The sequence below is a fragment of the Bubalus bubalis genome, chromosome 5, assembly GCF_019923935.1.
Source record: "Bubalus bubalis isolate 160015118507 breed Murrah chromosome 5, NDDB_SH_1, whole genome shotgun sequence".
Lineage (NCBI taxonomy): Eukaryota > Metazoa > Chordata > Mammalia > Artiodactyla > Bovidae > Bubalus > Bubalus bubalis.
In genome coordinates, this window is record NC_059161.1 from 130,052,850 (window position 1) to 130,067,251 (window position 14,402).

Consider the following 14,402-nt stretch of genomic DNA (forward strand, 5'->3'; position numbering starts at 1 on the left):
GTATCACAGACGCGGACTGTTGCAGCGCGTGCCCTGCTCAGATCGGCTGCTTTCACTTAGTGATAGGAACTGGAGGTTCCTCCAGGTCTCACTGGGGCTTGAGAGCTAATTTCTCTTTGACACTAAAGGTTAGTCCACGTCTGGATGGACTGCAGTGTACCTATCCATCCACCTACTGAAGGGCACCTTGCTTGCTTCCAAATGTTGGCAGTTACGCGTAATGCTTCTGCAAACACCCACGTTATGTGTGGACATAAATTTTCAGCTCCTTTGGGTGAATACCAAGGCGCTTAACTGCTGGACCACGTGGTGAGAGTACGTGTAGTGTGTTAAGAAGCCTGCAAGCTTCCGGAGCGGCTGCACCCCCTCCAGGGACGGTGCGAGTTCCGGTCGTTCCAGCTCCTCGCCGGCGCCGGTGCCGGTGGTCAGCATCTGGCTGTTCCAGTAGCTGTGCAGCAGGCTCTTGTTTTCATTTGCGTTTCCCTGACAACACGTGAGGTGGGGCACCTGTAGGGGTGTTTGCTGCCTTTTATCATGTTTGGCGGAGTGTCTGTTACCATCTTTGAACCAATTTGCAATCAGGCAGTTTTCTCTTTATTGAGTTTTGAGAGCTCTTTGTTTATTTTGGATAACAGTCCTTTATCAGACGTGTCTTTTGCAGATAGTTTCTCCTGGTCCGTGGCTTGTCTTTTCATTGTCTTGACAGTGTCTTTCCCGCAGCAGAAAATTTTAAAAGAACCCAGCCTATCAATTCTTACTTTTCAAGAATCGTGCATTGGTGGTGTTGGGAGGAAGTCATTGCTGAACCCAAGGTCATCTAGGTTTTCTCCTGGATTATCTTCTAGAAGTATCATAGTTTCCCATTTTATGTTCAGGTCTGCGTTCCAGTTGGAGTCAGCTCTCCTGAAGTGTGTGGCAGCTGGCTCTGGTTCGTGGCTTCTGTGAGGTGTGTGGAGGCTGGCTCTGGTTCGTGGCTTCTGTGAGGTGTGTGGCGGCTGGCTCTGGTTCGTGGTTTCTGTGTGTGCAGCCCAGCTGTTGAGCACACTTTGTCAGAGACCGTTTCCGCTCCCTTTTCCTGCTTTTGCTCCTTTGTCGACGAGCAGTTGACTGTGTGTAGGAGTCTGTTTCTGGACTGTGTTCTTTTCCATCACTTTACTTGTTAGCCCCACACTGTCTTTTTGGTTTTTTTGCTGCGTCGGGGCTGCAGGGTCGTTCCCTGTGGTGCGTGGACTCTGCAGTTGTGGCACACGGGCTTACTTGCTCTGCAGCATGTGGGATCTAAGTTCCCTGACCAGGGATTGAACCTGAGTGCCCTGAATGGCAGGCGAATTCTTCCCCACTGGACCGCCAGGGAGGTCCCAGCGCTACCCGTCTTGATTGCCTCAGCTCGACGGCGAGTCTTGGGGTTGGGGAGGGTCAGTCCTCCAGCCTTGTTCTTCTGCCTCAGTCTTGTGTTGGCTTTCCTGGGTTTTTCGCGTCCTGTCCTTGTAAACTTTAGATTCAGTTTGTCAATACCCGTGAAACGACTTGATAGGAATTTGATGAGATTGAACTGAATCTACAAATCAAGTTGGGAAAATCTGATACCTTGACGGTGTTGAATCTTCGTACCCACAGACGTGAACTCGCTCTCCATTTCTCTCTTCGGAGGTTTGTAGTTTTTCTCATGTAGATCTTATACGTACTTTGTAAAACTCACATGTAGGTATTTCATTTTGCAGGAGCTAACGTAAATGGCATTGAGATTTTAATTTCAAATCCCAAATGTAGTCGTGGCATATAGTTCTGTCCTTTTCCCCAGTCGATATGAAAATGGTCCCCGACCCTGGACAATACGACTTTTCAGATTTTTTGGTTTTAAAATGGTGCAAAAGTGATAAATATCTGGTAGAAACCGAGTTTTGAACTTTGATCTTTCTCTGGACTAGCGATAGGCAGTCTGCTGCGATCCCGGGTTGCTGGGCGTCAGCAGTGAGCCTCAGCTCCCAGCCAGCTACGCGATCACCAGGGTAAACAACTCACGTACCAGATTTCCCTGGCGGCTCGGTAAGGAATCTGCCTGCCGGTGCCAGGGACATGGCTTGAATCCCTGACCTGGGAAGATACCACATGCTGTGAGGCAACTAAGCCCACGAATCACAACTACTGAGCCTGTGCTCTGGAGCCTGGGAGCCACAATGAGAGAAGCCACCGTAATGAAAAGCCCACGCACTGCAACTGGAGAGTAGTCTTCACTCGCTGCAACTAGAGGAAAGCGCGTGCAGCAGTGAAGACCCAGCATAGTTCAGCTCAGTTCAGTCGCTCAGTCGTGTCCGACTCTTTGCGACCCCATGCCTCCCTGTCCATCACCAACTCCCAGAGCTTGCTCAGACTCATGTCCATTGAGTTGGTGGTGCCATCCAACCATCTCATCCTCTGTTGTTCCCTTCTCTTCCCGCCTTCAATCTTCTCCAGCATCAGGGTCTTTTCAAATGAGTCAGTTTTTCGCATCAGGTGGCCGAAGTATTGGAGTTTGAGCTTCAGCATCAGTCCTTCCAATGAATATTCAGGACTGATCTCCTTTAGGATGGACTGGTTGGATCTCCTTGCAGTCTAAGGGACTCTCAAGAGTCTTCTCCAACACCACAGTTCAAAAGCATCAATTCTTCGGTGATCAGCTTTCTTCACAGTCCAACTCTCACATCCATACATGACTAGTTGGAAAAACCATAGCTTTGACTAGATGGACCTTTGTTGTCAAAGTAATGTGTCTGCTTTTTAATATGCTGTCTAAGTTGGTCATAAATTTCCTTCCAAGAAGTAAGTGTCTTTTAATTTCATGGCTGCAATCATCATCTGCAGTGATTTTGGAGCCCAAAAAAATAAAGTCTGACACTGTTTCCACTGTTTCCCCATTTATTTGCCATGAAGTGATGGGACCAGATGCCATGATCTTCGTTTTCTGAATGTTGAGCTTTAAGCCAACTTTTTCACTCTCCTCTTTCGCTTTCAAGAGGCTCTGTAGCTCTTCGCTTTCTGCCCTAATAGTGGTATCATCTGCATATCTGAGGTTATTGATATTTCTCCCAGCAATCTTGATTCCAGCTTGTGCTTGCTCCAGCCCAGCGTTCCTCATGATGTACTCTGCATAGAAGTTAAATAAGCAGGGTGACAGGATATAGCCTTAACGTACTCCTTTTCCTATTTGGAACCAGTCTGTTGTTCCATGTCCTGTTCTAACTGTTGCTTCCTGACCGGCATACAGATTTCTCAGGAGGCAGGTCAGGTGGTCTGGTATTTCCATCTCTTTCAGAATTTTCCACAATTTGTGTTGATCCACACAGTCATGGCTCAGCTGGTAAACAATCCGCCTGCAATGTGGGAGACCTGGGTTTGATCCCTGGGTCGGGAAGATCCCCTGGAGATGGGAAAGGATACCCACTCCAGTATTCTGGCCTGGAGAATTCCATGGACTCCACAGTCCATGGGGTCACAAAGAGTCAGACACAACTGAGTGACATTCACTTTCAGGACTTCCCTGGTGTCTCAGATGGTAAAGCGTTTGCCTACAATGCTGGAGACCTGGGTTCAATCCCTGGGTCAGGAAGATCTCCTGGAGAAGGAAATGGCAACCCACTCCAGTATTCTTGCCTGGAAAATCCCATGGATGGAGGAACCTGGTAGGCTCCAGTCCGTGGGGTCGCAAACAGTCAGACATGACTGAGCAACTTCACTTTCTTTTCTTTCTTTGTACACAGTCAAAGGCTTTGGCATAGTCAATAAAGCAGAAATAGATGTTTTTCTGGAAATCTCTTGCTTTTTTGCTGATTCAACGGATATTGGCAATTTGATCTCTGTTTCCTCTGCCTTTTCTAAAACCAGCTTGAACATCTGAAAGTTCACGCTTCACATATCATTGAAGCCTGGCTTGGAGAATTTTGAGCATTAGTTTACCAGTGTGTGAGATGAGTGCAATTGTGCGGTAGTTTGAGCATTCTTTGGCATTGCCTTTCTTTGGGAGTGGAATGAAAACTGACCTTTTCCAGTCCTATGGCCAGTCCTGCGTTTTCCAAATTTTGCTGACATATTGAACGCAGCTCGTTCATAGTGTCGTCTTTTAGGATTTGAAATAACTCAACTGGAATTCCATCACCTCCACTAGCTTTGTTCATAGTGATGCTTCCTAAGGCCCACTTGACTTCACATTCCAGGATGTCTGGCTCTAGGTGGGTGATCACGCCATTGTGATTTTCTGAGTCGTGAAGCTCTTTTTTGTACAGTTCTTCTGTGTATTCTTGCCACCTCTTCTTAATATCTTCTGCTTCTGTTAGGTCCATACCATTTCTGTCCTTTATGGGGCCCATCTTTGCATGAAATGTTCCCTTGGTATCTCTAATTTTCTTGAAGAGATCTCTAGTCTTTCCCATTCTATTGTTTTCCTTGATTTCTTTGCATTGATCGCTGAGGAAGGCTTTCTTATCTCTCCTTTCTATTTTTTGGAGCTCTTCATTCAAATGGGTATATCTTTCCTTTTCTCCTTTGCTTTACACATCTCTTCTTTTCTCAGCTATTTGTAAGGCCTCCTCAGACAGCCATTTTGCTTTTTTGCATTTCTTTTCCATGGGGATGGTCTTGATCCCTGTCTTCTGTACAATGTCACGAACCTCATTCCATAGTTCATCAGGCACTCTGTCTATCAGATCTAGTCTCTTAAGTCTGTTTCTCACTTCCAGTGTATAATGGTAAGGGATTTGATTTAGGTCATACCTGAATGGTCTAGTGGTTTTCCCTACTTTCTTCAGTTTAAGCCTGAATTTGGCGATCAGGAGGTCACCCTCATCTTCCACCACAGTCTGGCCCCAGGTTACTAGCAGGGCATGGCTTGGTTTCACTGAGTTCGCCCAGGCTGTGGTCCGTGTGAGCAGAGTGGCTAGTTTTCTGTGATTATGGTTTCAGTGTGTCTGCCCTCTGATGCCCTCTTGCAACATCTACCATTTTACTTGGGTTTCTCTTACCTTGGACGTGGGATATCTCTTCACGGCTGCTCCAGCAAAGCGCAGCCGCTGCTCCTTACCTTGGACGAGGGGTGTCTCCTCACCGCTGCCCCTCCTGACCTTGAACATGGAGTAGCTCCTCTCGGCCCTCCTGCACCCGCGCAGCCATCGCTCCTTGGACATGGGGTTGCTCCTCTCATTGGGGTTGCTCCTCCCGGCCAACGCCCTGACTTTGGGTGTGTGGTAGCTTCTCTCAGCTGCTCCTGTGCCAACGCAGCCTGGCACTCTCGGTTGCTGCCCCTGACCTTGGGCAAGGGGTAGCTCCTCTTGGCCACGCTTCTGTGCAGTCTCAGCCAGTGCGCTTCTGTGGACAATTCTGAAAGAGATGGGAATACCAGACCACCTGACCTGCCTCTTGAGAAACCTATATGCAGGTCAGGAAGCAACAGTTAGAACTGGACATGGAACAACAGACTGGTTCCAAATAGGAAAAGGAGTACGTCAAGGCTGTATATTGTCACCCTACTTATTTAACTTATATGCAGAGCACATCATGAGAAACGCTGGGCTGGAAGAAGCACAAGCTGGAATCAAGATTGCCGGGAGAAATATCAATAACCTCAGATACGCAGATGACACCATGCTTATGGCAGAAAGTGATGCTATGCTATGCTAAGTCACTTCAGTCATGTCCAACTCTGTGTGACCCCATAGACGGCAGCCCACCAGGCTCCCCTGTCCCTGGGATTCTCCAGGCAAGAACACCGGAGTGGGTTGCTATTTCCTTCTCCAATGCATGAAAGTGAAAAGAGAAAGTGAAGTTGCTCAGTCGTGTCCAACTCTTAGAAACCCCATGGACTGCAGCCTACCAGGCTCCTCCGTCCATGGGATTTTCCAGGCAAGAGTACTGGAGTAGGGTGCCATTGCCTTCTCCTGGCAGAAAGTGAAGAGGAAGTAAAAAGCCTCTTGATGAAAGTGAAAGAGGAGAGTGAAAAAGTTGGCTTAAAGCTCAACATTCAGAAAACGAAGATCATGGCATCATCTCCATCACTTCATGGCAGATAGATGAGGAAACAGTGGCAACAGTGTCAGACTTTATTTTTTTGGGCTACAAAATCACTGCAGATGGTGATTGCAGCCATGAAATTAAAAGATGCTTACTCCTTGGAAGGAAAGTTATGACCAACCTAGACAGCATATTAAAAAGCAGAGACATTACTTTGCCAACAAAGGTCCATCTAGTCAAGGCTATGGTTTTTCCAGTGATCATGTATGGATGTGAGAGTTGGACTGTGAAGAAAGCTGATCACCGAAGAATTGATGCTTTTGAACTGTGGTGTTGGAGAAGACTCTTGAGAGTCCCTTGGACTGCAAGGAGATCCAAGCAGTCCATCCTAAAGGAGATCGGTCCTGGGTGTTCATTGGAAGGACTGATGCTGAAGCTGAATCTCCAATACTTTGGCCACCTCATGTGTAGAGCTGACTCATTGGAAAAGACTGACGCTGGGAGGGATTGGGGGCAGGAGGAGAAGGGGACGACAGAGGATGAGATGGCTGGATGGCATCACTGACTCAATGGATGTGAGTCTGAGTGAACTCTGGGAATTGGTGATGGACAGGGAGGCCTGGCGTGCTGCGATTCATGGGGTCGCGAAGAGTCGGATGCGATGGAGCAACTGAACTGAACTGGCTGAAATAGCAGGGAAGGAATGCAGCCCTGCCCATCAACAGAAAATCATCAAAAGATTAAAGATTTACTGAGCATGGCCCCGCCCATCAGAACAGGACCCAGTTTCCCCCTCAGTCAGTCTCTCCCATCCAGAAGCTTCCAGAAGCCTCTTATCCTTCTCCATCAGAGGGCAACAGCATGAAAACCACAGTCACAGAAAACCAGCCAATCTGAGCGCGTGGACCACAGCCTCGTCAACGCAGTGAGACTGTGAGCCATGCCGCACCGGGCCACCCAAGGCGGACAGGTCATAGTGGAGAGTTCTCACGAAACACGGTGCACTGGAGAAGGGAATGGCAAACCACTTCAGTATTCTTGCCTTGAGAACCCCATGAACAGTATGAGAAGGCAAAAAGATAAGACACTGAAAGATGAATTCCCCAGCTCGGTAGGTGCCCAATATGCTACTGCAGATCAGTGGAGAAATAAATCCAGAAAGAGTGAGGAGACGGAGCCAAAGCAAAAACAGCACCACGTTGTGAATGTGACTGTTGATGGAAGCAAGGTCCGATTCTGCAAAGAGCAATATTGCATAGGAACCTGGAATGTTAGGTCCATGAATCAAGGCAAATTGGAGGTGGTCAAACAGGAGATGGCAAGAGTGAACGTCGACATTCTAGGCATCAGCGAACTAAATGGATTGGAAAGGGTGAATTTAACTCAGATGACCATTAAATCTATTACTGTGGTCCAGAATCCCTTAGAAGAAATAGAGTAGCCCTCACCGTCAACAAAACAGTCTGAAATGCAGTACTTGGATGCAAACTCAAAAACAACAGAATGATCTGTGTTCGTTTCCAAGGCAAACCATTCAATATCATGGTAATCCAAGTCTATGCCCTGACCAGTAATGCTGAAGAAGGTGAAGTTGAATGGTTCTTTGAAAACCTACAAGACCTTCTAGAACTAACACCCCCAAAAAGCTGTCCTTTTCATTATAGGGGACTGGAATGCAAAAGTAGGAAGTCAAGAAATACCTGGAGTAACAGGCAAATTTAGCCTTAGAATACGGAATGAAGCAGGACAAAGGCTAACAGTTTTGCCAAGAGAACACACTGGTCATAGCAAACACCCTCTTCCAGCAACACAAGAGCAGATTCTACACATGGACATCACCAGATGGTCAACACCAAAATCAGATTGATTATATTCTTTGCAGCCAAAGATGGAGAATCTCTATACGTCGTATAGTCAACAAAAACAAGACTGGAAGCTGACTGTGGCTCAGATCAGGAACACCTTATTGCCAAATTCAGACCCAGCACAGCCTTAAATATACAAGTAAATAAAAAGACCAGTGTTGCATTAAAAACCAAAACCCTGATGCGCCTGCAGTGGGTCCGTGCCCACACACGCATTTTGCTCTTCGCTTTCAGTACAGCATTCAGTACATGACATGAGGCATTCAGCTCTTAATTATAAAGCAGGATCGGTGTTAAATGGGTTTTCCAGCTGTAGGCTAACGTATTCTGAGCTTGTTTAACGTACACCAGGCTAAGCTAGGATGTTTGGTAGGTGAGCAGTATTAAATACATTCTTCAGCTTAATGGTATTTTCAACTTAAGAAGGATCTATAATCCTGTCATAAGTTGAAGAAGATCTGTGTCTTTTTTCCCCCTTTTTCTTGTCTGATTGCATCAGCGGGGACTTCGAGTTCGATGTTGGAAGAGTGATAAGAGGGGACACGCTTGCATTACACCTCCTCTTAATGGAAAGGCATCACGTTTCTCACCCTTATGTCTGATACTAACTGCGGGCTTTCTGTAGCTGTTTCTGTCAAGTTGAGGAAGTGCCCCTCTCTTCCTAGTTGACTGAGGGTTTTTGTCATGAATGGATGTTGGATTTTGTCCACTGCTTTTTCTGCATTGATATGAAACGATACTGATACTGATGTGATCATATGATTTTTCTTTTTTGGTCTGTTGGTGTGATAATTTACAGTGTTTGATTTTATAAAGTTGAACCAGCCTTGCATGCGTGTGATGAGCTTGGTTGTGGGATATGATTCTCTTTATGCTTTTGTAGATTCAACTTGCTATATTTTGTTATTGGTTTTTTAATCTATGTTCATGAGAGACACTGTTTTCTTGTAGTGTCTTTGGTTCCCGTATTAGGGATACTGTCCTCTTCTAGCTTCTTAAGGTAAAATCTGATTTCAGGTATCTTTCTCTTCTGAGAAATGCATTCTGTGTTACAAATTTCTTCAGAACACTGCTTTTGCTGCGTCCCATGAATGTTGATAAGTTGTGTTTTCATTCTCTTTTAGTTCTAAGTATTTAAAATTTTTTCTTGAGATATCTTCTTTGGCCAGTGTCTTATTTAGAAAGGTGTTGTTTAATCTCCGTGTGTTTGGGGGATAGTCCAGTTACCTTTCTGTTGTAGGCTTCCAGTTTAATTTCACTGCGATCTGATAGCACACACTGTTTGATTTCTGTTCCTCTTAAGTGTCTCTGGGTGTGTTTCGTGGCCCGAGGGCCCTCTGTCTTGGTAGATGCTCTAAGTGTCTTTGGGTGTGTTTCATGGCCCAGTGTCTGCTTTCTCTTGGGAACTGCTCCACGTGTCTGGAGGGGAATGTGTCTTTCTCCTGTTGGTGGGTGAAGCAGTCTCTTCACAGGTGTCAATTACGTCCAGTTGATTGATGGTGGTGTTGAGTTCGGCCATTCCCTCTGATTCTCTGGATCTGCCCACTAGTCTCCAGCCGTGACGCTGGATCCACCTGTTCTTCCTGTTGCTCTGTCGGTGTCTGCCCCGCTGTGTCTGATGCTCTGCTGTGAGGTGCGTACGTATCGAGGGTCGCTGTGTCTCCGTGTAGAATCGCCCCCTTTATCACCATGTGATGCTCTTCTCTGTCCTCCCTTACAGATCCACCAGGAGTGGTTGACTCTTCACCGCGTGACACCCTTTCACTCGTTGTGGGGACAGGGTGGCGGCTTTCACTGGGAGGCAGAGCTGGAGCCTGAGTCCCCGATTCATCAGCCGCTGCCCCATCTCTGCTACCCGTTTCGTTCTTTTCTCTTTGGGTTTATTCTGCTCCTTTTTCTCTCACCACTTAGGAGTTTAGCTCATTTTTTGGTTTAAGCATTTAAGGCCATAAATTTTTCTCTAAGTAAAGTTTTTGCTGCTTCTATCTGTATTGACATACTTTTGCTTCTCAATAGGTTTTTATTTCCCCTTTGATCTTGTGTTTTGAAACACATGAATTATCTAAGCGTTTGTTTGATTAGGACCGCCTTCCTCTGCTCTGTCTTGTTCTGTGTTGATCCTGCCGGCAGCGGTGGGCTTTCTGCCCCTTCACATGGGGCAGGCCCAGAGCTCACTTCCAGCTGCAGCCTGACAGCGCCTGCCTCCCTGGAGCCCTGCCGCCTCTGCCCACCCGCCCTGGGCACCAGCTGGATCCTGGGAGGTTTCCCAGGAGCTCTGCTCTGTCTGGGGGCTGCTCCGGGGCCATCCCGCCCGCCTCTGCCCTCCAGGCTCCCTGCTCCCTCACTCCCACCTTGTTCTTTGCCTGTGCCCCTGAAGATGGAGGGAGCACAGACCGCCTGCCCGTCAGCACATCCATCGCAGCTCCAGCTAAGGAGCCGAAGCCCTGGATCCGCCAGGGCAGAGCGCCGGGGCCGCTGGGCCGCTGGGGCCGGGGCGCCGCCCTGACGCTGTGTCATCGCGTCTGAGACTGGTTTCTGGGTGTGGCGTGAGGACCGCCGTGACCGGACGTGCGCCATTGCAGTCCTGACGTGGGGCCTTCAGCTGATGGCACGTGCCCGGCGGGGCGGCCTGGGCACGGAGACCTGCCTCTGGATCGCAGCTCCGTCTGCTGCTTTGAACCTCCCCTCGAGCAGGTGTCCAGGCTGTCGGTGACCACACCGCGTGCCCTCTCCCCCTGCACCAGGAAGCCCTGCTGCACCGCTGGGCCTCCCCAGGCCCACCCTGGCCCTCCGGGCACGCGGTCAGCTCCGGCCTCTGGACGGCCAGGCCATCCATGGGAGCTCTGGGGTCTCCTCTAGGGTCGGGTGCTGGTCGTGCACAGCTAGTCTGTATGCGTGAGGCGGACACGGACGCGCATAGACCTCACCCGCCGTGGGCCCTGGAACTTGCATGCGGGTGCACACATCCTGCTTCCTTTTCTTCAGGCGTTGCTGGAAGAAGCAAAGGATGTGCTTTCTGACTGGCTGGATTCCATGCACGGCAGTGAGGTGACGGACAATTCTATTTTCTCTGAACTGCCCAAATTCTGGGAGGCGGAGTTCCACAAAGACATGGAAGCCCTGAACGTAAGTGTCGCAGACGGTCTTGACCTTGGTCTCTTGGGCCAAGGGCCCCGTGACCGAAGGCCTCTTGGGATCCAGACCCTCTTCATTGCGTGTGCAAATTCATTTTGAAAAGACAGCGGGGGTGGGGGTGGTGCATGGGGGAGGGGCGGAGCACTGGGGCCCAGCGGTGCTCAGGCTTCTGGAGCCAGGCTCGCCTTGTCCCCAGGTCCTCCCTCCGGACGTCCTGACCCGGGTTAGTGAGTATGTGCCAGAGATCGTGGACTTTGTCCAGAAGATCGTGGACAACGGTTACGGGTGAGCTCAAGGCTCCAGGAAGGTGTGCCCAGGGGCGCGGGTCTCCGCCGGCTTGAAGAGGACCAGGGAGGCGCAGGGAGCCACCAGGGTGGTGGCGGCCCTGGGCTCCCGTCTCAGAGCTGCACGGCACATGAGCAATGGAAGGGCCACCATGCGGCTGCAGCGGTCCTGTGAGGGCACGCACCCCTCGTCCCTCCCTGGGCCCCTCTTCTTAAAAGGACACCAGTCGTGCTGGGTCAGGGCCCACCCTGGAGGCCTCGTTTTAACTTGAGCTCCTCTGTAAAAGCCCCTTTTCCAAATGCAGTCAGACGGCGAGGTGCTGGGGGTCAGGGCTGGCAGGCAGAGGCGAGGGCGGCATGCAGGGCAGAGTCACCCAGGCAGGGGGCAGGGCACGGGCCGGGACGTTGGAGAGTCAAGGGCCCCCGTCCCAGCCACGCTCGTCACAGCCCCGTTTGGCCCACTCGGTGGCCGTGCTGGAACAGCCTGCTGGCCGGCCTGCTGCACAGGGTGCGGAGCAGACCCCGATGGCCTCTGGGTCCCCAGGCCGGCCAGCCGGGCAGCTCGTCACGCCTTCCCCGACGGCTCTGTGTTCCAGCTACGCTTCAAACGGGTCCGTGTACTTCGACACAGCCAAGTTTGCCAACAGTGAGGGGCACAGCTATGGAAAGCTGGTGCCCGAGGCCGTCGGGGATCAGAAGGCCCTGCATGAGGGGGAAGGTAAGCGGACTTGCTGGGGTCACAGCCCGGGGAGCCGTGGCCTCACCACGCACGGCGTGGGGGCCTAGGTTCACGGGGACCCTGGCTTACAAACTTGAGGGATTTTAGGAGCTCTCTACACGGAACTCCTGAACTGCGTTGTTGCCTAGGGGACAAAGCAGTGAGCAGCCGCCGTGCGGCCCCGCAGAGCAGACAGGCCTCGGCGCCTGGGGTGGGGCCGACTGCTCTCTCAAGGGTCAGGCTGGGCCGGGCTGGACTCCTGCCCGGGGGTGTGGAGACGACACAGACGGCGCCCTGCTGAGTGAGCGACCGGCACCCTCAAGGGGCAGCAGGGAGCCTGGGGAGGGAAAGCCCCAGGGCGCTTTTATGGAAGGCAGGCAGGGCACCCAGAGGGGCGGGAGACACAGGCTGTTCACTTACAGACCCCAGAAGGGGCCTGGGGCGGACGCCGAGTCGGGCAGGGCAGCCCCTGTCCCGGGACAGGAGCGAGCAGTCATTATCTGTACGGTCACTGCAGGGAAACCAAGGTGGGGGACTTGGGCCACAGTCAGAGCCTGTTCTGATCTTGAAGGCTCGGCTCTGGGGGTCTGAGCACCTGTGTTTAATCTGTGTAGAGTTTGGTTGTGTTCCGTGTCATAGTATGCTTCAAGCATAGCTTAGTTGCAACGTGTATGAGACTGTCGTTTAGACCAGGGAATGCATTTAGTACTAAACCATAGCCCGTCGTCCACCGAGGTCACTCACACTGACTACACGAGAGCCCTTGGGCAGAGCTTGGCAACAGGACGACACACTTGACAACGCCGGGCAGCCGCTTGCACGGCCGTGTTGCTGCCACCGTGACGGTGACCTGCGTGTAAAGACAGCCCCCCTGCCCTGCTTAACCCAGACATGTTAAACAGACACGAGACTTTTCCTGGACCGCACTGGGCTCTGTCTGTCTTTCATTCATAAGTGTTTTCTCCACTCTCACCCTCTCACACTACCAGATGCGCTTGTTGCTGCCAGCGTTTCTGGAAGGCACTGGGGCCGTAAAAATGTTTATCTTGCCTTTTTTTTTTTAACCATGGATACAGTTTTCACATTTTATTGTCTTTACATTTAAACTTCACCATTAGCTACATGGAGCCTAAGTACATAGCGGACCCTAGTCCAAATTTTTGAAACGTGATGCTGAATGGATGTGTGGCTGTAAGGATTTATGACATATTGTAGAAGATAAAGGTTGTTAGTGGGTGTTTGCTTCTGTCTGTCTGCACTTGCAGCCGGACAGACAGACGTATGAGTCTCTGGGTCGTAGTTGGAGGAAGCACCGTCCAGGACTGAACAGGGGTCCCTGCTTGCTGACTGAGTCTCCACAGACTTGGGAGTCTTTGTCCCGATACGAGGGCGGCTTCGTTATACAGGTTACAGCTTCCTCAACATATGACTGTACAGTGTCATACGTTTGGGTCCAGTGACTTCTCCTTAAGGGCTCTGTTGTAAAGAGATTCACTTCAGTTCAGTCGCTCAGTCATGTCTAACTCTTTGCGACCCCATTGACCACAGCACACCAGGCCTCCCTGTCCATCAACAACCCCCGGCATCTACCCAAACTCATGTCCCTTGAGTCGGTGATGCCATCCAACCATCTCATCCTCTGTCGTAACCTTCTCCTCCCATCTTCAATCTTTCCCAGCATCAGGGTCTTTTCCAATGAGTCAGCTCTTCGCATCAGGTGGCCAAAGTACTGGAGTTTCAGCCTCAACACAATCCTTCCAATGAACACTCAGGACTGATCTTCTTTAGGATGGACTGGTTGGATCTCCTTGCAGTCCAAGGGACTCTCAAGAGTCTTCTCCAACACCACAGTTCAAAAGCATCAATTCTTTGGCACCCAGCTTTCTTCATAGTCTAGCTGTCACATCCATACATGACCACTGGAAAAATCATAGCCTTGTCTAGATGGACCTTTGTTGATAAAGTAATGTCTCTGCTTTTTAATATGCTATCTAGGTTGGTCATAACTTTCCTTCCAAGGAGTAAGTGTCTTTTAATTTCATGACTGCAATCACCATCTGCAGTGATTTTGGAGCCCAAAAAATAAAGTCTGACACTGTTTCCCCATCTATTTGCCACAAAGTGATGGGACCGGATGCCAGGATCTTCGTTTTCTGAATGTTGAGTTTTAAGCCAAGTTTTTCACTCTCCTCTTTCACTTTCATCAAGAGGCTTTGTAGTTCTTCATTTTCTGCCATAAGGGTGGTATCATCTGCATATCTGAGGTTATTGATATTTCTCCCAGCAATCTTGATTCCAGCTTGTGCTTCTTCCAGCCCAGCGTTTCTCATGATGTACTCTGCATAGAAGTTAAATAAGCAGGGTGACAGTATACAGCCTTGATGTACTCCTTTTCCTATTTGGAACCAGTCTGTTGTTCCA

At 49.9% G+C, this 14,402-nt stretch overlaps 1 protein-coding gene across 1 annotated transcript in view; it reads left to right on the forward strand.

Annotated features, from left to right (window-relative positions):
• Positions 1-14,402, forward strand: part of CARS1 (cysteinyl-tRNA synthetase 1) — a 51,795-nt gene that overhangs the window by 17,097 nt on the left and 20,296 nt on the right. The window contains exons 8-10 of the mRNA XM_006041271.4: positions 10,830-10,970; positions 11,176-11,264; positions 11,860-11,981. Coding sequence (XP_006041333.2) covers positions 10,830-10,970; positions 11,176-11,264; positions 11,860-11,981 — 352 coding nt within the window. The remainder of the gene's footprint in view (positions 1-10,829; positions 10,971-11,175; positions 11,265-11,859; positions 11,982-14,402) is intronic.